The 27,127-nt window shown below is 46.5% G+C and overlaps 1 protein-coding gene across 4 annotated transcripts in view; it reads right to left on the bottom strand.

Annotated features, from left to right (window-relative positions):
* The window catches only part of WHRN (whirlin), an 85,285-nt gene extending 71,002 nt beyond the window's left edge, over window positions 1-14,283 (bottom strand). For all 4 annotated transcript variants that reach the window (XM_045563536.1, XM_045563539.1, XM_045563537.1 and 1 more), the window contains exon 1: window positions 12,898-14,283. In XM_045563536.1, coding sequence (XP_045419492.1) covers window positions 12,898-13,515 — 618 coding nt within the window. In that variant the 5' untranslated portion in view covers window positions 13,516-14,283. The remainder of the gene's footprint in view (window positions 1-12,897) is intronic.
* Window positions 14,284-27,127: the final 12,844 nt, after the last annotated feature.

Below are 27,127 nucleotides of genomic sequence, written 5' to 3'. Positions count from 1 at the left end.
CAGGCTGGCCCGGCCGCCTGGCCGGCCTCATCTCTTGCCACCTGAGCTTTCATACAGGATCAAGTACTCTAAGCTCTTTCCACTGCAGGCTTTTGCACGTGCTGCTCCCTGTCCCTGAGAGTACACATCTCAACACACCTACTTAAACGATTATTTTATCTATACCCCTCTCAATTGACTGAGAAAGCAGGAAATTCTTGTTCGAAGATGTAGCAATAGATAGAAAGCATTGGAGGTGGTAAGTGATTCCACATAAAGTGGGATACAGTGAAGAAATGCAATGATGTCTTCTTGGAATTGACCCCTAACAAGGAATTTTACCTCTCCTGAAGTACCAATGATTTCTCTCCAGTAAAATGGAAATAATCCATTAATTTCTCCTCTTGCCTTGTTTGCTAGGAAGCTCAATTTAAAGATGAAATACTGTTCCTGTCAAAGGGATCACACATTACATACTTTCCAATATCATTTCTGATTCCTCTACCTTTTTATATGATGTGCTTTTCAGGTTAATTCACTCAATTATTTTTGACCTAAGTAGGAAAATTAATTATAAACATATTAACAAATAAGTAAATGACATCTGTAGAGTTTAAAGAGGATGTTTACTCTCATAATTCACATGGTAGATGCTCAATACAATGACTGCCAAGTGGATGAATAAATGGCAAAATCTGAGCACACCCCTAGGATTAGACACCTTGTCCATGCAGTTGGAGGCTGAGATACTTTTCATACTGCCTGGGCAATAACTGCTCTCTTCTGCTACCTCTATCTCTCCGCTCTTCAGAGTTGCTTTGCAGCTGTCGAGTCCGGTCTAAGAACACATGTCATTTGTAAACATTTCCTTAAAAGAAAAAGTCCAAAAATTATTATTTCTATGTTCTTTCAGAATGATGACATACCCCAGTAGTGGCATGGTAACCACTATTTCTCAAAGAACTGTGGCTTCCCGGTAGCATCCCCAACATCTGTGTGCCTGTCGGGGCCTGGGACCTGGGGCATAGCTGCGCCACGACGTGGCCCATCTGCTCCAGCTCTGTGCGGCCACCTCGCTTCCTTGAGCTGTTGCATCCCAAGGTAAATCAGCTGGACTGCAGAGCAGCTGTGAGAACCCCTTCAAGACCCCTCCCTGAAACGCATCTCTGCATAAAGATCATGAGACAACACGACAACATATGTTGAAACAGAAATGCAAGGAAGCAGGTGATTCAACAATTGAGGGAATATCAACAAAGACCAGGGGAGAGAGCAGAGAAATGGATAATGACTAGTTAGGAGGAAGGGAATGTGGGTATCTTCTCCCCTTTCTGGTTTCTTTACTGCTATTTAAGTTTGCCTTTAATTTGGGCCTCACAAGGCAGGTAAACCTTATTTGAAAAAATAAAAAATAAACTGTTCATTCCTTCCACCTTCTTTACTTTACAAGTTTGACCTTCTCCAAGGGCTCAGTGTGAAGATGCACAAGGAAATCTTGGCTCCCATACTGGGGACACTGGGATCTCAGAGGCTGGAAGGGGGACTTGACATTTTAAAGCCCCTGCCCTCCACTCTCACTACTCCTGCATGTCTTAGTGAGTTAAGGCCGTGTGAACCATGAACAATCAAAGAGAGGGGAAAAAGTATTGACCTTGGGGATAATGCTACCAGAAATTTGCAAGGAAGTGACAGAGTGTCCACCCCTTTGCAAAACAACTCACAAAATGAGGACAGAGCGAATTCCAGAAAGATATTGATTCCTTTTTAATGCAATTCTTCAATTATCCTCTAAGCCTGGCTTTCAGTCTCTTATAATTTAAGTAAATTGCTTTATAAATGTTCTTTTAAATTTTGTCTCTTTCTTCTTTCTTTTTTTTCTTTAAGGAAGAACTAACAAGATTCTAGGAGTCATAAATATAATCACTCAAGATGAGCCCCGGTGGGTTTGCAATGGAGTGTGTTGCTGTCCAGGATCGATGTCAAAGCATACAGATCTGTCAGGAATATCTGTTTATTCCAATATCATTTTCTTGGCCCATGAGTAGATATATTGATGGGGTTTATTCTCCTCCCGGACTCCTTATATCCCTGTCTCTCATCACTTTCTGACCATTCTCAGTTGAAATGGTGATTGGCTTCCAATTTAATTCAACCTCAGGCTGAAGAATCTGAATTTAAGGTGGATGCATCAATCATTTCCTAAAAAACCGACTCATAAGATATCAGAAAGAAAAAGAATAACAGATCTGATGACATCGCAATGTAAGACTCTTGTGATTAAACAGGCATAGGATATCAATAAGTGATACACAAATATATATATGTAAATACCTATACATATATACAAACAATAAACATGTAAAGGAATTCAACTTTACTATTTAGATTATGCAAATTAAAATAGGATACTTTTTTGTCTATCAGACTGGCAAAAATGCAGAAGAAATATAATATCCAGTGTTGGCATAGTTGGAGAAAAATGAAGAATCTCAAACGCTGCTAAATGTTGGTAGGATGGATTATAAAAAACAAATTCCTTCCCAACAGCAGTTTGGCAACAGTTAATCAAAAGCCTTAAAATTATGCCTCTCCCCCCAAGCCAATGCCACCTTTAGAAAGACAGCCCAAGGAATTATTAGAGATGCATCTAAAGATTAATGTGCAAGGATGTTTAAAGCGGCAATATGGATAATATTAAAAAAAAACAAACCATCCAACAAGAAATTAGTTAAATAAATCATGTACCTCTTCACTACAATATATTACGCAATCATTAAAAATCATGTTCTAGAAACATTTATCAAGGTGGGAAAAGAGTCATGATACATTGCTTGGTGAAGGAAGCAGGCGAGATAACTGCTCAGAATGGCAGTTTTGCAGAGAATCCGCAGTGCAAATGTACACACAGATGCAAACCGGGTATCAAACTGTCAACAGTGATTACTTCTGGGTGGGTGGGCAGGTGGGATTATAATGATTTTTGTTTTCTTCTTTTGTGTTTTTCTGGGCTGTCCAAGTTTTAAAAATTGAGCCCATATATCTTAGATCATTAAAATAAAGAAATAAAACACACACACACACACACACACACATTTTTATTTTAGGAGCCGAGGCAGATTCCACTACTCCCCATGTTTCCTATGAACCAAACAAAATGACCTTTTAACTTGTCCAGTCTGTGACAGGTTGACGACCACCAGCCTTTTACCCGAGGCCCAGGAGAGACCCTGTTCTCATGCTGGAAGTGAGCTGACCTGGCAGTGTAGACGAATTTAGAGACTTCACCATTCAATGAGATGCTTTCACAAGTCATCAGTTAATTCTAACGGGGGTTGAGCTGAGGTCATAGTTAACTATCAGGGTATTTCCACAGGCAATGCACAAAATAAAAACCCGACAAAGGTCACGGCATGCTGAGAGATAACAAAGAAGGAAAAGGAAAAGGAAAAGTGCCCAATGCCACCTCTGTCCCCGATCACCAGTCAATAAAATGCAGAGTGTGCCCGGGAAAGGGCAGGGTGGCCGGGGCCAGGGTTTTCTGGTTTCTCGTGGGTTTTCTTGTCAAATGGCTGCAAAGTCATTTCTACAAGGAAAAGCCTCCCTTCAAAGTTTATCATCATTCACTGAGCAACAAAGAAAAGAAAACACCAGGAAATAGATTGTCTGTGTCATGACCGAAGTGACAGGGGAGGAAGAGAAGGTTCCCGGAGATGGGGGCAGCGACAGGGTGGGCGGGTCTGCCGGGAAGCTGGAACTGAGGCTGGGCCTCCCGGGCTATGGGCACCAACAGGTGGAGAGAATCGAAGCCTTGTTTCAGAGGAGGGCAGGCTGCTTGTCTGGCCAAGTGTGGACTCCACTTGGGAAACAGCTGGAGAAAAGGATTGTCTGCGGGTAAAGGGATCAGATCACCGGCAGCCCGAATGCCAAGTTGAGGAGCCTGGCCTCTGCGCTGCAGGCTCCTACCTCAAGAGCAGGGTCCTAGGCGTGGCACAGCTGGATCAGATACACATTCAGAGTGTGCACCCTGCCGCCGGGATGGAGAATGGACCCATGCACAGATGAGCAAGGCGGGACACAGACAGGTGCGCGAGCAGGACGCTGCAGTTCGGTGGGGACACGGGGAAGTGCGGTCTGAGAAGTGCTGGGGAGAGGTCAGGCCTGGAGAGTCCAACCTGCTCAGGGCTGGTACGAGAGAAGGGCAGGCCAAGGTCATTGACTTGTGAGAAGTCCACGTTTTGAGGGGGAGAGGAGAAGCCACCATCAGAGGGCTGGAAATGAGCTAGGACTTCCAGAACAAATAAAGATTCCTAATACTGGAGAAGAGCTGAAAACGTAAACAAAGGAGGCATAAATCCTGTGCAGGGACAGCAAGGCTAGAAGATGGGTGGAGATGCAGACATCCGCACAAAGAGAGAAAGGAGTTTGAGGAAGATCTGTACGTGGATATCGACCTTTGAAGTAGACTTAAAATCTCAAGATTGGAAGGACTCCTGGAGGAGGAGGGGGAGGACTCAAGAGAGTTGGAGGAAATGTGGGAAAGGTTTGGGGCTCCCCAAAGAGAGATTGGAGGGAGGCACAAGGAGAGAAATGGAGAAAACAGAAAGGGTACACTGGGTCCAGGCACGACAAAGGATGCCATCTCTCCATCTGGGGACAGGAGGATGGAAATGGCAGAAGGAAAACCCCTCACCCGACTTCGAACAGACGTTTCCCTATCTACACCGGAGGGAGGTTAACTTCTGAAAGCTGGACCACTTTCTTTTCTTTATCAGAAACCTCTTAATGAGGCTTAACACACCATTTCAGATGTGGTTCAAATAAATTACAGAGTTGGTGTTTTTTTTAAGTGTGGGAGCCCATGGTATCAAAGCACCACTTTCACCTGCATTAATTGCTTTAATGGGCTCTGGGAACAGCCACCTCCTCTCCCTCCCCATCAGGGTCCCTGGGGAGCCCATCAGGATGGATGCTGAGGTTAGGGATGTGGCCGATGCAGGGGACAATGCTGCCACACTCTGGGCCCTGTGTCTGTTTTCTCTGCCTCTCCACGTTTTTTAAGGCCTCACAGATAATCAGAAGAGATATGGGGACACACAATTCCCTTCAACCACTGGGCTTTATTACTGCTGTAAAGCAAAAATGCAGATGCCAAAAGCCAGATAGAAGCAATTATGTTTTTAAAGAAATTCTGTCTACATGGGAATATCGACTACAGTTAGTAAATGACTCTGCAATTCAAACAGCTTTGATGGATCATAGGGGCCCCGAGTCCAGGTATTTTCTTCCAATAGCACTTTAAAAAAACAAAAAACTAAGCAGGCACAACAGAGGACTTTCAAAGCCAAGAGAATGCAGTCAATAACGTTTTTCATCACAATGTTTGCAGTGGGACCTCCACTGTCATATTTTTCAGACTTTTGATGTGCAACAGTGACCATGACCCATGTGTGCCAGGTTAGATGGTGGGGATATCTGAGTCACAGAGTGGTAAAGGGACCTGCCCAAGGTCACAGCCAAGTAATACTGCCAGATGAACCCAGTTCATCTCCAAAATTCATCTCTTGGATTTTCCAATGTATCAGTTGACCTTGCACATCTGGAATCTTGCTCCAAAATAGCTAAGGACAGGGACAGGATGGGTCCACCTCTCTGGTCAAGTCATTATGTGGACAAACGTTGTTGGGGGTGGGGGATCCTAGAGGAAGGTAAACCTCAGTGTAGTTAAGACCCGCCTGGGGAGCATGTTGGTTCTCAGGCAAGCTAGCATTATGAATTACCACCTCCAAGGCCCCAACACCTGGTATTTGGAAACATCCTTTTTGATGTTACTTTACTCTGTTCTTCCCTGTAGCCTAGAGCTTTAGAATCCAGCAAAGAGGACATTCGGGGATTTGTTTATGGATGGCTGATGTATTTGCTTTGCATTCAGAGCCGGGAGGATGCTGATATTAGGAAATTCAGGTAGAGAGAAACAATCACAACCAAAGTGGCTGCCAGCTGAAGCAAAGCCACAGCCAATTTAGCAGGAGCACAAATTCTCAAAGGGGAAAGGCAGCAAAGGTGCCGGGACTGAAAAAGAAGAAAAGCTAAATCCATTTATGCGTTCTTGGTGGAGAATAAAGCAGTTTTTAAACACACGTGTGATTGCTGGGGACTCAGCCTTCACCCAGAATGTTGGGGCTTCTAGAAACCTGAACAGTTTTTTTAAAAAAAAAAAAGACAGAAGATGTATCTCACCCAAAAGTGGTTCATTGATTGCTTCAGAATGCATAAATGATTCTATTTTGGAATCACAGACACAATCAGGCTGCTGAAATAACCCACTTCTGGGGATAGGGTTTGAAAATTAAGAGCAAAGTGACAAATGAACTAGCTGAAAGAGTCTCATAGGGTAGATCCGGGCTGCAGGGGATGGGAAGAGCTATTGCCACTAGGCACAGACCACATATTTAAAAAGGCTTTTCACTAAAATAGTAGCAAAAGGTTTCAAATGTCGTCACACCTAGGAAGTCATTTGATCCCCATAGCCATGTGGGAAGGAGGCAGGTGGGAGGTGGCTATGACCATTTCACAGCTCCCAAGACAGAGGTCAGAGATGTCACATGAGCTGCCCACGGCCACACAGCCAGCTTGGTAGTAAAGTACACACTAGAGCCTACGGCCTTCCTCCATGGTTCTGTCCGGCGTCCACTGTGCTGCCACCCTCAGATTTTCTTCAGATCTTACCCTCAGGAGCCAGAGAATCCTGAACTCACCAGCACTGGATTAGGAGCAAGATCATTCCATCCATTTGGTAAATATTCATTTATTTATTAAAGCACCTACTGTGTGCCGGGCACTGGGGACATGTGAATGAGCCACTTGTCACTGGAGAATCTTTGCTCTCATGGAGCATACTTGTCCTGGGGGAGGCAGATGATAAACAAACACACTGATATGTCCTCTTAGCGTTGACAGGTGAGCAGGAGCAAATTAAAGCCGGGTAAAGGGATGAAGGGACTGGTGGGACGGCGGTACTGCTCTGGAGGGGGTGGCAGGGATGCAGAGGCATGAGGATGTCACAGCACTGAAAATTCTGGGGGCCTGTGGCCATGGATGGGTCTCTGTCTCCCCATGACTCCCCAAGGACAGGGCCCCTGTGCTGTTCATCTCTGACTTCAGGTCCCAGCCACACCCTCGTGGGCTGGTAAGTGCTGCTCAGAGGATGTACAGACGAATGGCTCCAGCCAATGAGGGATGGGCTGAGACATGCCACTCCCCCTTGATGAGTAGGTCTCAGACCCCCCACTTAGTAAAATGAAGTTTCTGGGTGGTTCTTAATGGCCCCCCAAATGTCAGGCACAAAAATGTGTCATCTGCCTGCCCTCCAGCAGGGGACTGTCTTCCAGGAGGGCTGGGTTCCACTCGGTTCCTAATCCCAATGGTGACCTTGGGTTCACCAATTTCATCTCCTTGCGCATGACCCTTCTTGCCTCCCTGCCTCCCTGGGGAAGATTAAATAGGAAAGGAAGGACAAAGTACCTGGCACATAGTAGGTGCTCACTAATGTCAACCTCCTCTCTTCCCAATAGTTGTCTGATAAAGCAAAGTTAAAAAGCAAGTGCCATGTAAACTACAGACTCTGGGGGAGACAGGATGTGTCCATGTAGATTCATCAGTTGTAACAGACGTACCACTCTGGTGGGGGATGTTGAAAATGGGGAGGCCATGCAAGCGTGGGGGCAGAGTGTATATGCGAAATCTCTGTACCTTCTGCTCAATTTTGCTGTGAACCTAAATTGCTCCAAAACATAAAAAGTGTATTAACAAAAACAAATCACAAATGCACTAGCCTCATGGTGCTGCTTCCTGCACCTGACACTGGGAATGCACAGGAAAGGAATAAAGGGAGCGTTTGATTCCTGTTCTCTGCACCCTTTCCACCTGCCAGGCTGTAAACATAAAAGGGAAATGTCAGCAGCACAGAAATCTTAAAAATCACCCTGACCCTGGGGCGCAATTAGAAGTCTGTGTGAGCTCAGACTTAATATCAGATTCCTGTTTAGGGGGTTAAAAAAAAAAAAGGAAAAAAATCAATTTTGAAAGATTTGTATTTCAGCCTCCAGCTACCTCTAGCCATTTAATGTCATTCCCCGTAATCAGATTCTCTGGTCCTGGCTAGGGACTAGTCTGGGGGTCCCCAAGCAGTGGAGACCAAAGGCTGTCCTTCCAGGTCATAAAAGAACCTCACCAGAAAGCCAGTTGGAGCCTAATCCTCTATGAATGCTTGCTTCAGTGCAAAGCCCTTTGCAGGACGGAGGGGGGATTATGACTCCAAGGAGCTGTACATGTGCCTTGAGCGTGAGCAGACAGGCACATGCACAAGGGGCTGCGTGCACTGACAGGTGCAGACAGGCTGTGTACCGGGCATGTGGTAGGTGGAGGTGACAAGCAGCAAGGTATACACGATCCAATTGGTCGGGGGTTAAAGGATCATACTTATCTTTGGAGCTCCATCCAAATGATGAATCTATGGCAAGTAATAAACAACACTGGGTTTGTCACCAGAGGGGAATGACAGAAAAACAAGACGCTAGTGCTGGGGTGATTCTCTATCTCTTTGATGTCCACCTTCAAGTCAGGAGGCAAGAATCTTCTCCTATAAAAATAGCAATTCTTAAAAAAAAAAAAAAAAGCATTCTCTTCTACCCTACAAAATGCTACTTTGATTTGAACAGTAAATAATCAGTTGAAAGAGGTTTTTGTCCTATATGAGCATCACAATTTTCTAAAACCTTGAGTATCAGCTTGAGTCAACTAAATATACAAGATTAAATTAAAGAAATGGACCCTCTCAATAAACTGCATTACATTCTTGGTATGCAGCAACCAAAAATCTACTCAATAAAGGGTTTATGAATAGTGAGCTTTCCACATGTCATTGTTGGCAGGACTCACGGGACCCAAGAATGAACGCAGGGCCAAAGGAAAGTCTGTGCACGCCTGTGGTTTCCAAATTGGAATACAAGAACAAGACCAGGGAGAGAAGCTACATTTCAGATACAAAGTTGGAAGTGGTAATAATCTGTAATGGCTTCAGCTAACCACGTACAATGGGAAAAGGACAATCATGTCATTTAGAACGTGCTGGACCAAATATAATGACATATTAATACAGACAGATTCTTCCCAGCTTATTATGCAAAGGAAAGGAGGGTGTGATAATTCTAATTAAATGAGAGGGCCAGTAACAGTTTTTAACTTCTGGGATATTTCAAATTCTAATATGTTCCTTGGATTTACCATGGGGATGCTGAGAGCATAAGGAAGCCATTTAGTTTTTATCAAGATGAAGCATACACACACACACACACACATGCACATACCCCAGCAGCACCTGTATACACTGCGTTCTGCTACCCCATAACCAGGAGACTGAGAAAGCAAGCGGGTAAGTGTATTTGATTTTGAGCACTCCCAGGGGGGTACTGTTTGTGCCAGAATCCTATTGTCATTTTCTCATTAACTCTGGAATAGCACAAGGGTTGGTGTTCTTGGGTCAAGAGACAGCAGTCAAGATCTTGTCAGTACAGTATGTAACCCATCAATTTCCTGACTTAGTAGGATGCTACACAAGAATGCCAAGACTCTCTTCTCCCAATCCCTCAGCCAACTTTCTTTATTTACTCTGCCTTAAATGAAAGCGATTTCAAAAGAACAAGAAAATATCAGATTAGATATGCTAAATGTCTTCTGTGCCGCAGATACCAAGCAAATCACACTGTCTGAGCCGGAAGGGATCTTGGACAGCCCCTGGCCCATCCACCCTGGAACACAGAGAGGATCAGTGACTTGCCCAAGGTCACACAGCAAGTGTGCAGCAGAGTCTAAGCCAGCATCCCTGGTCCCCTTGGCCAATTTATCAAGCATATCTGGCTGAAAACCTTTGAAAGATCTACTTTTTTATTATCATTAGTTTGGCTCCTGTTCTTTCGAGATAGATTTTTTCAAAAATCAAACATTTCAACATAATTGCAAATAGTAAATGGCTTGCCTTATCTGGACCTGTCACTTCAGATTTAGCAAATGGGTTTCAAGAGAGGGATGGCAGCCCCAGTGGATGAAGTAGAAAATCCTCACCGAACCACTTTGGGTAGCGACAGATGCTTGATTTGTCAGAAAGAGAAATGGAAACAACTTTGTCTGCTCAATCCTCTCTTTAAAAAGCTGCAACCCTCCCTTATTCATAAACTCTTAATTAACTTGATTACTAAATTTTAATTTAATTTTCTTTTTATTACATATACACAGTTGATCTCTCCTTTTGGGATGATCAGAGGACCCTTCCCTCATCTTTCCATCACAGAAAAAAAAAATTAAGATTTTTAAGATCAATAATACATCTTCTACTAAACGCAATGTGGTACCTTAGAAAAGAAAAAGGATGCATGCAGAAAACTGGTGAAATCGAACAGAGTCTCCAGCCTAGTTAATGGTAATGCATCTTTACCAGAAAAATCCCTGACATGGTGCCCTACAGCACTGTAGCTTACAAAGAGAGGCTCCCAGTGGAGAAAGGGCAGTTTGTGCCCGGTAGAGAAGCTGGGGCCCCTTTGGGATTTTAGTTAAGGGACTTAACACTCTTAATTTTGTGGAAATGTGTCAACAGTTGTCCAGGTGTCCTTTTAAACTGTCTCTGAAACTATCTGCCCATCGTGCAACCCCGCCATGGCCCCAGGGACTAAGTTCCACCTCCTCCGTTTTAAATTCCACCCACTGAATTACAGTCTAGCTCCTTCTCCCCAGTGCTAATGTGACACGCAGCATTCCTTCTGCCTGTTGCTTCTGAAGGATCCAAAGGGTCCATCCCAGGCAGGGTATGTGTCTGGCAAGGGCAGGAAGAGGGGCAAGCCTGACGCAGGAGCTCATTCTGTCTTGGCAGCTGCGGCCGTTGGAAAAAATGACAGAGACAGAGACGAGGGCTGCGCAGCTCACGCAGGCTCCTGTGCCACAGGCTCCCACACTTCAAGGACAGTGCTGCTCCTATCAACCTCTCCCTGCCGGCAAGTATTCATTCTCGGGCTTCAAAAACTGTGTCATAGAGAGTTCAGGTTTTACGCAGGAAGCAACAGAGTAAATAAACGAGTTAAACCTGGTGCTGCTGGTGCTACTCTGAGTCGCAGCTTAAGGGCACCACCAGGTAGTCCAGGGAGGTGCAGACAGAAGATCTGGAGCCTGATCAACAAAATGGGGAGGGGGGGGCCCTGTTGGTGAGCTGAACTCACAGCCAAGCTCCTGGATCCCTATGGCAGGGCTGAGTCTGGGGCGCAGAATGAAGGGAAAGTCGTGTTTTTGATGTCCGGGTTAACTGACAGCCTTTCCAAAGCCTATCCACTTGTGATGATTAAGTCACCCAAGTCTTTTTAAATTGCCACTAAAATTGAATCCATATTTGTAAATGACCATTCAAATCAAGTATCTTTAGAGCATAAATTTATCATCTGGGAACTCTAGACCTTTTGGGGCCAAGGCTAATGTACTATTTCTTTATAAATATACAGAATGCTAGACAAAGGGGGAAGATTGATATGGGGAGAGGAGACAGAGAGGAGAATTGTTGCACGGAGACTCACAATGAGCTTTGCCCGCTGTACCCTGGAACAATACAAACCATCGGCCTATTTCCAGAAGCTGAAAAGAAGTTTCTGAAAGCCACAGGGGGCTTTGAAAGCCCGAGGGGGTCGATGGGCTGGGAAACAGATGAGGGAAGCCAAGGTCAGAGACTAGATGGTGGTGCCCCAGGTGCACTGCCAGGGAGTTGGCTCAAGACTCACCTGGTCACAGGTCACTGAATAGCTTACAGGAAGTAGCCAGGGGCCTGTGCTGCCTAGGAGCTTCCCAGTAACTCTCGCTGGAGTTCAAAACACCTGCACCGAGGAGGACCAGGAGGCAGAGGCTTGTGGGGGCGGGGTCATAGGTCAGCCCAAACCCCTGAGAAGCGTTTCTCTGCAGAAGCAGGGGGTGTGCTGATGTTCCTTTGCCCCCAAACTCTTCACTTCTTGCACACACAGGAGTGGGCTGGCTAAGTGCCTGCAGGGGGCCCTTGAATCCACCCGTGGAACCAAACACCACCCATCTCATGCTCCAACCGGTTTTCAATAGCCTTGGGCTGTGAGATTTAGCAAGCCAGCACACTCCTTTAAACAGCTTGACTAAATTCCTGGAAGCTTGTTGTCAGGAGGCTATTTTTCCTCCATTAACAGACTCGAAAAGTGCAAATACTCTCGGGGTGGCTGGGGGAGGGCTTATTTTTGACATTCAGGCAGAAGCCTCATTTCCAACAAGGTTAGGGGCCACCTATCCGGTCCAGTTGTCCCATTTTCCGAGTACAGAACAAGAGATTCTAAGAAGGCAAGTGACTTATTCCAAAATATAGAGCCTGGTCACAACACACCAGGGTCAGGCCAGAGCTTTGTGGGTCACCCAGCCTCCACAGGCCACTGGAGAGCTTAACAAAACTTTCTTTCAGAGGTGAAAACCTATAGGACAGTGACAATAGCAGCTGGTGGGGGGGGGAACCTACTGATTACTAACTATATGCCAAGCAAAGTCTTTATCTCTTTTAATGCTTATAAGAATCCACAGCCATTTTCACACTTTTTAATCATCTATTTGCCCTTATATTTGATAGTATCTACTCCTGCACTAGCCTTTAAGCCCCAGGAGGGCAAGGTCTATGTCTGTTTGTGAATCACTATATTCCCAGTGCCTGGCACCTATTTGCTCCATAAACTAGATGTTACTATTTTTAAGTCAAGAAAAATGAAGCCCAGAAAGGTCAAGTCATTTGCCTAAGGACACACAGCATGGAGCTACTGAAGAAGCTGCTCCACTCTGCCTATACTCTGCCAGGAACTCCTCTCCAAACCACAGCCCTACCTTGACGGCCTCCGAATGGGTCACCCGGGCCAGGGATTTGTCGTTGACGCGCAGAATCTGGTCCCCAACCCGAAGCCCTTCCTTCTCAGCCAGGGAGCCCGGCTCCACCAGCGACACGTAGATGCCCACGCCGTGCTCCGAGCCCCCGCGGATGCTGAAGCCTAAGCCCTCGTGGGCCTTGGCGCGCCGCAGGCTCACGAGGCGCACCTCCCCGGGCCCCGCGCCGTCGGGGCCGCCCCAGGCGGGCTGCCTGTAGGGGGTGGTGGCGGGCAGGTAGAGGCCCTCCGCCGTGTACTGGTCGAAGAGCAGCTGGTCGGAGCGAGGGATGACCAGACGCAGCATGGGCAGCAGGCGCCGCTTGACCGGGCTGTCCAGCAGCACTCGCAGGGTGCGCACCAGGTCGAAGACGTTGCGGCGCGCGTGGTAAGCGTTCAGGCAGTGCGTGAACTGCTCCCGCTCCGCCTCGCTCAGCAGCGCGGTCAGCGCCTGGTGCAGCTGGCGCACGTTGGCGGACAGCAGCCGCAGCCCCGCGCCCCCGCCGCCGCCCGCCCCGGCCGCCGAGCCCAGCGAGCCGGTGGAGGACGAGCTCACCGACACGCCGTCCAGCTGCGCGTTCATCTCCCCGCCGAGGCCCGGCCGGACCCGGGGCGCGCGGTGGGGTGCTGCTGCTCTCGCGGGCGCTGGCGCGACAGCTGGATCCCGGGGAACGCGGAGATCGAGGCTGGAGTCCAGGTTTGGGGGGACGCGGAACGGAGCTGGATCCCAGGAGACGCGGCGACGGCGGCTGGAGACTGGGTTTAGGGAGCACGGGAACAGAGGCTCGATCTTGGGGGCTGCGGAGACCGCTGCTAGAGTCCTAGCGGGCGCGAAGACGGCTGCGGTCGTGAAACTGGAATCCGGAGGACGCCAAGACGACAGCGGAGTCTTGGGGGACAAAGAGTTGGCTCTTGGAGCCCGGAGATCGCAGAGGCTGCGGCTGGAGTCCGGGGGGCGCAGAGAGAGCAGCTACATTCTGGAGGGCACAGAGACGACGGGTGGCTGGAGTGGGGGCGCAGCAAAGCTGACCGCCCCGTCACACCATGCCCGGGGCTCCCCCAGCCGGGCCGCCAGTTCCTCTTGGGCTGGGGGACCCCAAAGTCAAAAGTTGGGGCGGGGGTCGCTCTAGTCCCAGAGCTCCCGGGGTCACAGCCGATGAAGCCGCGCGGGCGTCCGGCAGGGGGTGCGGGGCATGTCCGGGGAGCCCCGGGATGCAGCAGCCCGGGGACCCCCGCGCCCCTGCGCCGCCCGAGCGCAGACGGAGCCGCACGACTGCAAGCCCGGACTTTGCGAACTGTTGAGCCGCCCGGGGCCGAGTCTTCCAGCTAGTTCCGACGCCGTCGCTGTCGCCAACCCAGCCTTGGCCCCGCCCCCTTGCCCCTCCCCCTCTCCCGCCCTGTCCCCCCGCGGGCTCTTCAGGAAATGACGTCCCGCCTGGCGCGCCTGGCCGTTGCCTGGAGACGGGGTGAAACAGTCCAGCCCGAAGAAGGAAGGGGTGAAAGTGGGGGTAGGGGTTGGAGGAGCCCCCCAGTTCTCCATCCCTGGGGGCAGAGGAGGGAGGGAGCTCAAAAACGGTGCTCCTCGGCCGTCGCAGCATGTGCACCAGGATCGTTTTGAAGCCATTAGCCAGCTAGCTAATTCACAATTGTGGGGGAAAAGAGCCAACTTTTTTTTCTTTTTGCCTTTAAAATACTGGACGCTTCAGGCTCGGTTTTCTACCTTAAACGTTGTGCTCCCCTCTTGCACACGCACTGACATTACAAGTTCAAGTGTTTATGTGGACGATTGTTGGTCACCTACTGCGTGCAGGAAGAGATGACTGCAAGCACGTACTGGCGTCTGCGGGAGATCGGGAGATCTGCTGTGCGGAGAGCGATCACCCTGGACCCCTTCCCGTCCTCCAGTGCGAGGGAAAGCCGTTTTCAGAGACATAAAGTGTGCACACAACGCGCGCGCGCGCGCACACACACACACAAATGGGTGCATGTGAAACTGGTGAAATCTGAGTAAGGTGGGTGGATTGTATCAATGTCAATGTCCTGGTTGTGATCTTGTGAACATAAGGGGAAACCGAGTGAAGAGTACATGGAAGGTTTATGTATTGTTTCTTCGAACTGCATGTGGATCTACAATTACCTTTCTCTCCATCTCTCTCTCGCGCTCTCTCTCTCTCTCTATATATATATAAAGCAGGTTGTAGAAAAAAGTATTCTATGTCCTCTCATCCCAAGACAAAATGAGAAGATACCCCAAAGCATGTCCTAGTCTCTCATCACCACCTACTCCCCCAAATATATATAATCTAAGTAAAAGCCCTACGCCTTTATTCCAAGGGGACTTTCTAAGGAGCTCCATAGCGCCCCCTCACATAAACACACACACACACACACACACACACACACAAAATGGGCACACATCCCTTCCAACCCGAATTGCCTCTCCTAAGCTATTCTCCTATGTATTTTTCCCTAAGACTGTCCTGGAATTGCCATTGTAGAGCCAACTGACTACTATCTGGGAGGGGGAGAAATGGCCTATTACCTGGAGGAGTAGGTTTGGGCTGGACCCAGAAGGATGAATCATTCATTTATTCATTTATTTATTCATTTAGTCACTCTTCATTCAACATTTGCAAAGCAACCATTCTGTGCTGGGTCATATGCTGGGTGCTGGAGACCCAGGTCAAAGAGACAAAATCTCTGACCTGAAGGAGGTCACAGTCTCCCAGAGGAGAGAGATTGCATAAATAAATAAATTTAAAAACCAGTCTAATAAGTGTTGTATTGGCTGCGGGAGCCCAGGTTGGGGGAGGAGAACATGGTAAGGACTTACTGAAGAGATGACACCTGGATGAAGAAACCCTGAGGCGAATGGACTTCCTTCTCTGGACAATGGGGAACAGTGGAAAGGTTTTCAATACTGTTGGCTTAATGCCTTCCCCAAACTGAGAGTAGGAATTGAAGCTATATTTTCCCTAAAGGTCTTCAATTTTCTTCTTCACTTCCCTAAAACAGGCCAAGGGTAAATTAATGCCCAGTGAACATTTTTAATATGGTATCTGAGGAAGATTTTTTAAAATAATCAGTTAAGCTACCTTGGACGTCTGTCTTATACCTCTTAAGTTTAGCAGTTAATAGTGTGTATCCTTATTCCTCCTTCTCAACTGCTGTTGAATCCTTTAATGCAACTAGACCAAGATACTTAAGAAAAAATCAATCTTCTCACCCCTCAAAATGTATTAATGGCATACCTCAAAATGCCACCAAGCAGGGCTTAATTGTATGCGGTTCAGGTTTTCTGCAAATGTATTTCATGCTTAGCTTTCACTTAGTTTGTGTTCTAATTATAATTACTGTGATTGGCTTGATAAATGCATCCCAGGAGTTAAGAACCTCCCCCCTTCCCAGCATTTTATTTCTGTGCAAAGGATGTTTTCAAGAAGGTATTTTGCTTCAGGCAGCAGAAGCCCTGATGCACAGGCAGTCTTAGTAGAAAAAGAAACACTTTTTTCTGCAAACATCAGAGACCATCTGGGATGCTGTGCTATTATTTAATTTCATAGAGGCCGATTAGGGAGGGCAGACAAGCATGAGAGTGTAGAAAAAGAAATCCTTGGGGTTTCTTCCATCCATCATGCACAACCACCTTAGCATCAGTTTGTACTGTGCCCCTTGGGTAAGAGACAGTGTGTTAACTGTGCTCAAACCTCAAGAATCCTGTTTCATCTATAAAGGTGTGTTCATCATTCAGGAATAAGCTCTTCGGAACCCAAGATGCCTGGGCTTCTGAGGGCTGCACTGCTGCTTGCCTTCAAGCCCTGAGAGGAAACCGTGAGTACATGACTTGGCCCTGGTTGCACACTGCCCTCTTCAGAAGGAAAATATTATTCTCCCCTGCAGACTGCAGGCTTCAATTTGCTCCCTTCACCAAAGCCACTTTTAATTGGTCATTATTGCTCTACAACTCTGGCCAATAATTGCCCTTCCCATAGGAATGTCCCTGGAAACTTGAACACACCGGGGAAGTTGAAAAGACAGAGGGAAGAAGAGTGAATTGTACCGTGCTTTGTGCTTAGCACAACTTAGAAGAGCTTAGAAGAGCTTTGGGTTGAACCGGATTTTTGATTGTTGTTTGTATCTTATGTGCTTGTTTTAATCAAAAGGCAATGTTGCACTCCGGATATCCGGCAGAAAACCATTATTCCAGTCTCACAGCTTCCCTTTAACTAGTTGCATGACCCACAGGAAATGGCTTTACCTCTCATGTGTAAAATGGTTACTTTCAAACCTCCCCTGTCTCCCCAGAGGGCACTTGTGACCTATGTGTTTCATGTTCCCTGCAGTAAATGAAAGCATGTCGCAAGTCATAGACTGTCATAAAGATGTTAGTTATTTTCCCAACTTTTTTATGGCAATCTTAAAAAGCCTTTTTCTATTTCATAGTCATTGGGAGTTTCTCTCCTTTCCTCTTATCCACGGGAATGTGTCTTTAGAAGGCAATAGAGAGTAATTTGAGCTGCATTTCCCATGGGACATATAGAAAAATATAGCTAATGTTTATTGAGTGCCAGTTTTAAACACTTGTATTTTAACTCATTCAATCCTTCTACTACTCTATAAAGGAGATACCATCATCATCATCACCACCATCATCATAATGCTCCTGGTGAAACAGGACACGGAGACGCAGGTAAGTGACTGTATCCAAGGTTACAGAGGTGCTTAATGGAAGAGTTGGGATTTGAACCCAGACTGTCTGGCACCAGAACTCTTACTCTGTACAATCTCCCAAAGATTTGGCTCAGAGATGCTAGCACACCTCTGCTAGACTAGTATGAGGACCACATTTTCCCATGGAATGGTACAAGGACATGTTTTCTTCAGAAAGTTTGGTTAGGAATATCAGAGGTTAAAAACAAGCCACATACAAATGATTTCTGTTTGGTAAACTGACATTTTGCAGTGAAAAGAATGAACAGAGGTTTAGTAAAGAAGACATCACTGAGAGAGATGGAGAGGATTTGGGGACCCCTGGGTTCTCAGCCTGGACGCAGGGAGGAGGAAGAGGCTCAAAGCCATCTGATGCTGGGTATCATAAGGAGCCTTTCCTAGCTCTGAGATCCTTGGAGAAAGGATGTTAGCGACTGGAGTTATCACTTCTGCTCAGGGACCGCTGCCTGTCTCTTCCCTGCAATGTCAGTGGGGATGGTAGCAGCAGAGAAAAGAGAAACAGTCGCCTCTATGACTCGTAGATAATGCAGACACTATTGATGGAAGTGCAGGGAGATAAGAGAGAGGTGAGAAAAAAAATGAAAGCATAAAAACATTGAGGAAAGAGGAGAGATACAGGTATATTTATCTTGGCCTGGGTGTAATCTCTTAAGAGTCTGTCTCATCGTCATGGAGAATCATGTGATGTTTGTGCAGGAAGGGCACTGGAGCACAGAGTTGATCTCCAGATTCAAAGCTCATCTCTGCTATTCTCTGTCTTTGTGACCTTGGACAAATCATGGAGGGCTTTTGCACCTGAGTTCTCTTTCCTGTAAAATGGGGACAGTGGCGCTGCCATTAGCGTTATGTTACTGGGAATACTGATTGTGCTCTTGAATGCAAAGTGTTTCTCACCATGCCTGGCACATATCAGGTGCTCCTGCGATGCTCAGCATCCATCTCTCAGTTAAAGCTCTTACCGCATGGGAGCCCCTCAAGAACACGATCAATCTCTCTGTGTCCAGTGCTCAGCCCAAGGACGAGCACATAGTAGGTGCTCAGTGATTATTTGCTGAATGATTCCTTAGTCCCCCCTGTGTCACAGACAGGACAATCAGGGCCAGGGAAGGTTGCTGTCTTGCTTATTGTCCTGCCAGTAGCCAGTGGTGTGTGTCCCAGGCTCTTTCATTAGTAGCTAAAAGGAACATTTACTGAGTGATCACAGAGGGCCAAGCACTTTGCAGGCATTGTTTCTCTTAATTCTCAGAATCCTGTGAAATGGATACTAGCATTATTCCCACTTTACAGATGAGGAAACTGAGTGTCCAGGATTTGAGTAGTTTCCCCAAAGTCTATACTCTCACTGCAACTTATATTAAGACAGATGGAACTGATGCGGATTTCTCTGACACAGCTTTGGGGGAACTAGCAGACTACCATGAATGGCAAAAATAAATTGCAGGAAGCCAATGTGTGGGCTAGAAAGAGGCAGAGCAGTGGAAGTGACCTTATTAGGCATGCTGTGCTATAATCTGATTGCTACGAAGTCTGTAAGAGCTTCTTAAATCAGGGGATTACGTGTTGGTTATACTGGAACACTCGCTCGAACGCCAGCCCGGTTCAGATTAGAGAAGCCCCTTGCAAAAACATCCTTGCCATGTACACATCAGCATGGTTAACTGGGGCGTCCATTCATGCATACATTTGCTCCATTCATCATTCATCATTCAAATGAGACTCAGCTCCCTCTGCTCTGCCAGACTCCATTGTGGGGATTCAGCAGGAGCAAGACTGCCACGGTCCCTGCCCTCCTGGAGCTGACAGTCGGGAGCTGTCCGGCTGTGTGCCTCAAATGTGATAATGGGCGGCTGGGCAGAAGCATTGAGAGCTGTGAAGTGAGGTCCAGGCAGGGCTTCCCAGCCAGCATCCCCTTCTCCGAACCTCAGCCCCCAATCTATTTCAGCATTGCAGCACCTGGCCCACTACTGCAGACGGACTTGGTTAAATAATTCCAGGTCATGTCACCTTGGAGGAGTCACATTGTATCTCTGAGCCTCAGTTTCTTCATCTGTAAAAAGAGTGCTAAAAAAAAACAGCTATAAAAAAGGGGTGGCTGGGAAGCTACTGGAAAGAACACATGTAGAGCCCATCACACAGGGGCTGGGACCAGGGAAACGCTGACAAGGGGTGGCTCCGGGCTGGGTAGAAGAAGCACGATGCTCATCTATATAGCTCTAGGTGCACATTTTCTTTTCAACAATGAGGTGTTTGACTTTCTCCATAATTGCCTCATTTTCTCACTGATCCTTAAAAAGCCTTTTTGTTTTGTCTTGTTTTTAACCTCATTCTCCCAAGGACTGTGAAAACGAATGCTGTTCTCGGGACCTTCCATATACTGTCCACCAAGTCTTTCCTCCATTTGTACGAGGGGCTTGGAGGTGGTGGTCTGCAGGCTCTTCCAGCTCTAGGGATTATGTTTTTGTTTCTCCCGCAGAGGAGGAGGTGGGGGCAGGGAAGGAGAGGAGGGTAAGGCGCATGAAGGGTTTCTGGGGGTTCTGGGCTGATGCAGCTACAGAATTCTGTCCTTGGCTCCATGGCTGACTGATTTGAGGCTCTTAATGTCTCTTTGTCTCTGGGTTTCCAATAGCAGATAATGGTCCTAGCTGCTTTTCAGCAGGTTTTTTGATTTTTGCCTTTGACTCTGACCATCTTCAAAGACACTTGGCAGACACTGTTATTCCATTTACAGGGTGCAGTGTGCCCAACTACTCAGCAAATTGTATCAAAGAATCTCTGACTGTTACAGAAGAATGCTTGCGCTCCGCATTCTTGCTTCTTTGGAAATGTGATATTCTCATTGACCTTCTGTGAAAGTGACAGTAAATGGAGTTTCAACATCCTACAGTTGTAGTCTTTTTTTTTATTTTAAAGCCAGGTGGAAACTTAAAGATAACTTCATTTGTTTCATTCAACAGACATTTGTCCAGTGCCTACTATGTGCCAGGCACTGTGTGGTACATGAAAGAGCTGAACTCAGTCCTAGTTCTTGTGGCTGCCATCCAGTTGGGAATAACATAAAGAATAACACTGGCTATGCGCTGTAACAGACAATATTAGCAATCTAGTGCTGTGTAACACATTGTTACTCACTTGATTGCTTGAACAACACATATTTGTTATACCCCATTTCCATGAGTGAGGAGTCAGGCATGGTTTAGCTGATTCCTCTGCTCAGGATCTCAGAAGGCTGCAATCGTGTCAGCAGGGCTGTGTTCTCATTTGACATCTTCACTTTGGGATGATCCACTTCCAGTTTCATGCAGTGGATGGCAGAGTTCATCTCTGTGACGGTATGACTGAAGGCCCCACCTCTTTGCTGGCTGTTGGCTGGAAGCCACTCTCTGCTCCAAGAAGTTAGAAAGTTTTTGCATGTGGCCAACATGTTAGTTGACTACTTCAATGCCAGCAAGGGAGTCTCTCTCTGGTCTGCTAACATGGTGACTTATATAATGTCATGTGATCCTAGGGATGCCATCACATCATCTTTGTCATACAAATAACCTAAGCAATGGAGTGTCATCCTATCCCCTTTGCCATATTCTATTGGTTAAGAGCAAGTCACAGGTTCTCCCCCAACTGAAGGGGAGGAGAACATACAAGGATGTGACTCACTGAGGGTCCCCTCAGGGTGTGTCTGTCACACAGAAAATGGAAAAGCATAACAAGTGCCCAGAGGATGAAGCCCTTGGTTCTTCCAAGAGAAGTCAAGAAGACTTCCTAAAAGAGGGAACATTTGAAGGATGACACTTGAAGGAGAGAAGGGTCATCACATGGGCCAGGTGGGAAGGACACTGAGGCAGGGGACAGCATGAACAAAGACATAGCAGCAAGAAAGGATGCAGTATGGTCAGGAAACTAAGGAAGTTCTGGGTGGTTGGATATAGCAAGTACGTGGCTGGAGAGGAGAGCGGCGGGGCTGAATGATGACAGACGTGGGTTGCTGGGCTGAGCCATTTGGACAGTATTCTGAAAGCAAAGCAACAGGCAGCCATCAGTTTGTAGGTGCAGGTTCTGATCTTTCCTGGAGGAGCACCAGGCCCCTCCTCTAACAGCTCTCAAGGATTTACAGATGCACTTGTACACCGTAAAGATCCACAGTGAGCGCAGTGCTCTTGCAAGACTATGATAGACAGAGCTGCCTAAAAATACGCCTGGGCCTCCACAGTGCACCAAGCCATAGGCTGTGTTTGTTGGAAGAGACATCCAAAATCCACACAGGCCAATGGCTGCCTTTTGTCCTCACCGCAGTGTGAGGCAGCTTGGCAGGGTGTGGCAGGCACTGGAGTGAAACTGGCCTGGGTTTGAATCCTGGCTCTGCCACCTGCCAGCTGGTAAGACCTTGAGTGAGTGACTGACCCCTCTGCTTCTGCTTCCTCATCCATCCAGTGGAGATAACGGAGGGTGCAGTGAAGAGGAAATGTGGTTTGAGATGCCAAGCACTCATCTGGCACGTAGCGTGTGTATTAGTTTTCTAGGGCTGCTGTAACGAAGTACCATAGCCTGTGTGGATGAAACGACAGAAATCTATTTTCTCACAGTTCTGGAGGCTTGAAGTTCAAGATCAGTGTCAGCAGGGTTGCTTTCTCCTGAGCCCTCTCTCCTTGGCCTGTAGATGGCCTTCTTCTCCCTTTGTCTTCATGTGGACTTTCACCTGTTTGTGTGTGCCTGCCTGTGTCCAAATTTCCTCTTCTTGTAAATCATATCGGACTAAGTCTCACCCTAAAACCGCATTGTAACATAATTGCCTCCTTAAAGGCCTTGACTCCAAATATGGAGACATTCTGAAGTACTGGGTATTAGAATTTCAACATATGAATTTGGGGGTGCGGTGGGGGGGGGCATATTTCAGCCCATAATGGCATATTCCCAACTCATGTTAGATGCTTCTTCCTCCACCTCCAATTGATGAAAATCCTTATGTACCAATTCCAGGCTTGACTTCTCAGCCTCTCCCGTCCTAACCATTCTATGAGAACTAGTTTGTCTTAACGACAACCGCCAGAGGACATGCCTGCACTCCTTGCTCGGTAAATAACAGCCACAGCAGGAGCAGCCCTGGCACTATCCTAACACTGCTGAAATGTGCCTAACGAGTCAGCTGAATCACCTTCTTTAACGTAATCCGATGGCAGTAATTTTCTGGATTGCACCGTTACAAGGGAGCAGCATGATCTCCAGGGCTTTGTGTTGCCTAATTAAAAGGCACTGTAGCAAGAAGGGGATTGCAGTTACATTTCAGAATCATGTTGTTCTGATTTCGGAGTTGGAGGAAATCAGGATTTTTTACTGGACTGTGACGAGGTGGGGAAGGGTGGCCGGCCCAGGGACACTGTGGGAGCATTTGCTGGTCACGTGGAGCAGTCTTTGTGCCATTGTTTTTGCTTGTCAGGAAAAGCCAAGGTCACTCCACTGGCTGAGAGTCCTCTTTCCTTACAGGTGATGGGCCAGGCTGAGATGGTCTTTGGCTGAGAAATTTCAGGGAGAGCTGATCCACCTTCAAAACTGTTCAGTAGCACCCTCTTATTGAACATTTATTTGGGGCTGCTAATAATAGGCATAATAATAAAAATAATTAACATTTATAAATGTCTCTAAATCATGGGCCGTTAATTTGGGGCTCATGGCTTCAGAGCATCTGTGAAGTCCCAGGGATTGTGCACAATATTTGTGCATGTATGCATACCAATGCTTCATTTTTCTAAATAATGTGGTCCATGAAGGAGAGTCATACACTTGCAATACAATGAGGTGGGTGCTCCAATAGAGGGAGGCAGATGGGGCACAGAATGGGCAACGTGGGGGTTGGAAGCCAGGAAGGCTTCCTGGAGGAGTGAATGCCTGCACTGAATCTTAAGGAGAAGGCAGTAGAAGAGGTGGGGAGGGCACTCCCGAAGTGAAGACTAATATGCATCTGGGAGTGTGCCAGGTCGAGAAGGTGGAAGAACACAGATCTAACCAAGGTCATTTCTTTTGCAGAATCCTCATTCAACCTGTAAACTTCCGAAGAGATGTTCAGCCTCATTTGTGATCAGGGAGTTGCAAGTTAAAACCACAATGAGATACCATTTCACACATACCAGATTGTCAAAATCAAAATATCTGACATTACCAACTACTGGCAAGATCGTGGCGCAAGAGGAATGCGCTTACAGGGTTGGTGGGAGTGTAAACTGGCACAGCCACTGTGGAGAGCTACTTGGCAGTATGTAGTAGACTTGAAAACATGCCCAGTCTAGAGCCGGCAGCTCCATATCTTGGTGTATTTCCTGGAGGAACTTTCACACATTTATACCAGAAGTGTGTCAGTTGGTTTCTGCTACGTAACAAACCATCCCCAAATGCAATATCTTAAACAACCATCGTTGGTTTAGCTCACACATCTGGGTCAGCTGGGCAGGTCATCTGGTCTGGCCCAGCTTGAATGATCCCTGCTGGGCTCTTTCATGTGTCTATGGTCAGTTGTAGGGTTGCCTTGTAGCTGAATGATCTAGAAGAGCCTCACTCACATGTCTGTTAGTTCACTGGCTGCTGTCTGGGGCTCCAGGAGCAACTGGCCCACACATCCCTGGTCCTCCAGTTCCATGTCACGATGAACACTCTTGCCTGGGGATAGGAGATGCCTCTAGCCTATGAAAGCTATAATCACACTTCCCGCAGGATGAACTGATAACATGAATTAGGAAAAGGCAGGCTTCAATTTCTTTTCTCTTTTTTTGTAACACCTTTATCAAAGTATAATTCATGTACCATATAATTTGCCCACTTAAAGTGTACAACCAGGGTTTTTAATATATTTACAGAGTTGTGTAATCATTATCACAATTTTAGAACAGCCCTAAAAAATCACTCATTTAGTTTCTGTTTCTAGAGATTTTCTCGTTCTGAACAATCTCCATTTATACAAATGGAATTATCCAATACGTGGCCTTTGTTTTTAAGTTTCACCCATGTCATAGCATGTATCGAGACATCATTCCTTTTTATAGCTCAGTAATATTCCATCATATGCCTTTACAATAAACATTTGGTTTATCCGTTCATCAGTTGATGGACATTTGGGTTGTTTCTACCTTTTGGCTATTATGAACAATGCTTCTGTGAATACTAGTGTGTAAGTTTTTGTTTGGCCACATGTCTTCATTTCTCTAAGGTACGTACCTAGGAGTAGAATTGCTGAGTTGTGTGATACATCTGTGCAACCATTTGAAGAACTGCTAGACTGTTTTCCAAAAATGGCTGCAGGAAGTCTTAGAGTTTTGTAGCTTCAAGAGTCAGCCTGTTGGGGCCTTTTAAGCCAACACCCACTGGCATAATGTCTAGTTCCTTCTTTGTTGCTGTTGTTGGTTTTGTTTCTTTGTCAGATTTTTACAAACCAGGATTCACATGTGATGTGGCTTCAGGCCCAGCCAAATTAACCGTGTTTGGGCAGCTCTGACTGTGCCCCCTTTTGGGCTCGGAGGCCCTGACAAGATACAGGCACAGCACCTTCCTCACCTGCACACTTTCACTGGGCTCAGGGGGCACCTTTCTGTTCCCAGGTCCCCCCCCACCGCCGTCGTCTCCTCTGCTGCACAGCCTCCCTCAACCCCACCCCCTCCCCACCAGGCCACTGGGGAAGGGCCTGGGGGGTCATCGTACCCACTCCCCATTTCCTGCTGGGGACTCGGAAGCAGGATGGGGCGGTTGTGCTGTCCCAGGTCAGAAAATAAGTTCATGGCAGAATTGAACAGAAACCCATTTCGTTTTTTCTTTTTATTATTATAGATGTAGTACGTGCTTTCTATAGAAAAATTAGAGAATAGAGGTAACTCAAAAAGAATAAAAACACACTTTTAAAAAGATCACCCCATAATTTCACCACCTATAGAAAACTAAAACATTTTGTTTTTTAACTTTTATTTATTTATTCATTCATTTATTCAGTGTGATGTGATTTATAATAAGAAATGTATATCATTTTGGTCTTTGACTCCAGGTGCTGACACAGAGCTGCTAATCCCTTGGGATTTCCTGGGAGCTAAGAGAGTCTTTCCTTCTAATGAGGCCACTCTGGGTGGGCTTCTGAATGAGCCTTGGACGAAGCTGTGATCAGAAACTTGGAGCTTTCAGCCCTAGCTCCCATCCTCCAGGACGGGGGGAGGAGCTGGAGACTGAGTTAACAATCAGTCGTATCTACACGACAGGCCTTCATAAATATCCCTGAACACAGGGCTTGGCTTGCAGAGCTTCGGGGCTGCTGAACATGTGAAGGTTCCGGGAGGGTGGTGAGCCCAGAGAGGGCATGGAAGCTCCACGCCCCTTCCCACAGGCCTTGATTTACGTACCTCTTCCTCTGGCTGTTCATCTGTTTCCTTTGTGACATGCTTTATCATAACTGGCAAGCACGAGTACTTGTTTCCCCGAGTTCTGTGAGCTGTTCTGGCAAATGACCAAACCCGAGGAGGGGGTTGTGGGAACCTTCGACTTACAGCTGGTCCAGGGGACAACCTGGACTTGTGACTGGTGTCTGAAGTAGGGGGCAGTCTTGGGGGACTGAGCCCTGAACCTGTGGGGTCTGTGCTAACTCCAGGTAGATAGTGTCAGAATTAAACTGTGCTGTAGGACACCCAGCTCGTGTTGAAGAATTGGTTGGTGTGGGAAAAAACCCACACACCTGGGGTCACAGAAGTGTTGCGGATAAGCATAAAGAAAAAGTTTGTTTTTCCCATACACATCCAGTAAATGTTTATTGGGTATCTACCAATTGCCAGGTACTTTACTAAACCCTGGAGACATTTTTCTTTGCATATGTATATATGTAAATATATACATCTCTTCCTATAAAAAAACAGGATCATCACATATATTTTTTAATAATGTGAATTTCTCTACCATACCAACAACATGTTGTAAATCCCTTTCTATGGCAATACATATAAATCTACCTCATCATTCTTAATGGCTGCACAGAATGTGCCATGATTTATTTAAGCAATCCCCTATTATTGTACACTTAGATTATTTTTAACTTTCCTTTATTACCAACATAGCTATAATAAACAATCTTTTTATCTTCTTAATCCGTCAGACAAATTCATAGAAACATAACTGCAGGGTCAAAAGATGTATTCTTCTTTTAAGGTTATTATTAATGCATTTTGCCAACTCACCCATCAAAAGGACTTTACAAATATAGTCTCCCATGAGCAGTATATAAGAGTACCTATTTCTCACCCATCATGAACATTCTCCTAAGCCCTGGGCAATTTATTCTTTTCCAATTTGAAAAGCAAAAAAAAATGGTTGTATAAGTTTCCTAGGGCTACTCTAACAAAGTACCACAAATTGTGTGCCAAAAATAACAGAAATTAATATTCACAGTTCTGGAGGCTAGAACTCCAAAATCAAGGTGTCAGCAGGGCCATCCTGCCCCTGAAACCTGTAGG

Source organism: Lemur catta, chromosome 10 (genome assembly GCF_020740605.2).
Source record: "Lemur catta isolate mLemCat1 chromosome 10, mLemCat1.pri, whole genome shotgun sequence".
Lineage (NCBI taxonomy): Eukaryota > Metazoa > Chordata > Mammalia > Primates > Lemuridae > Lemur > Lemur catta.
The sequence above is the reverse complement of the archived record's forward strand: the minus strand, read 5'-3'. Positions and strand labels throughout refer to the sequence as shown.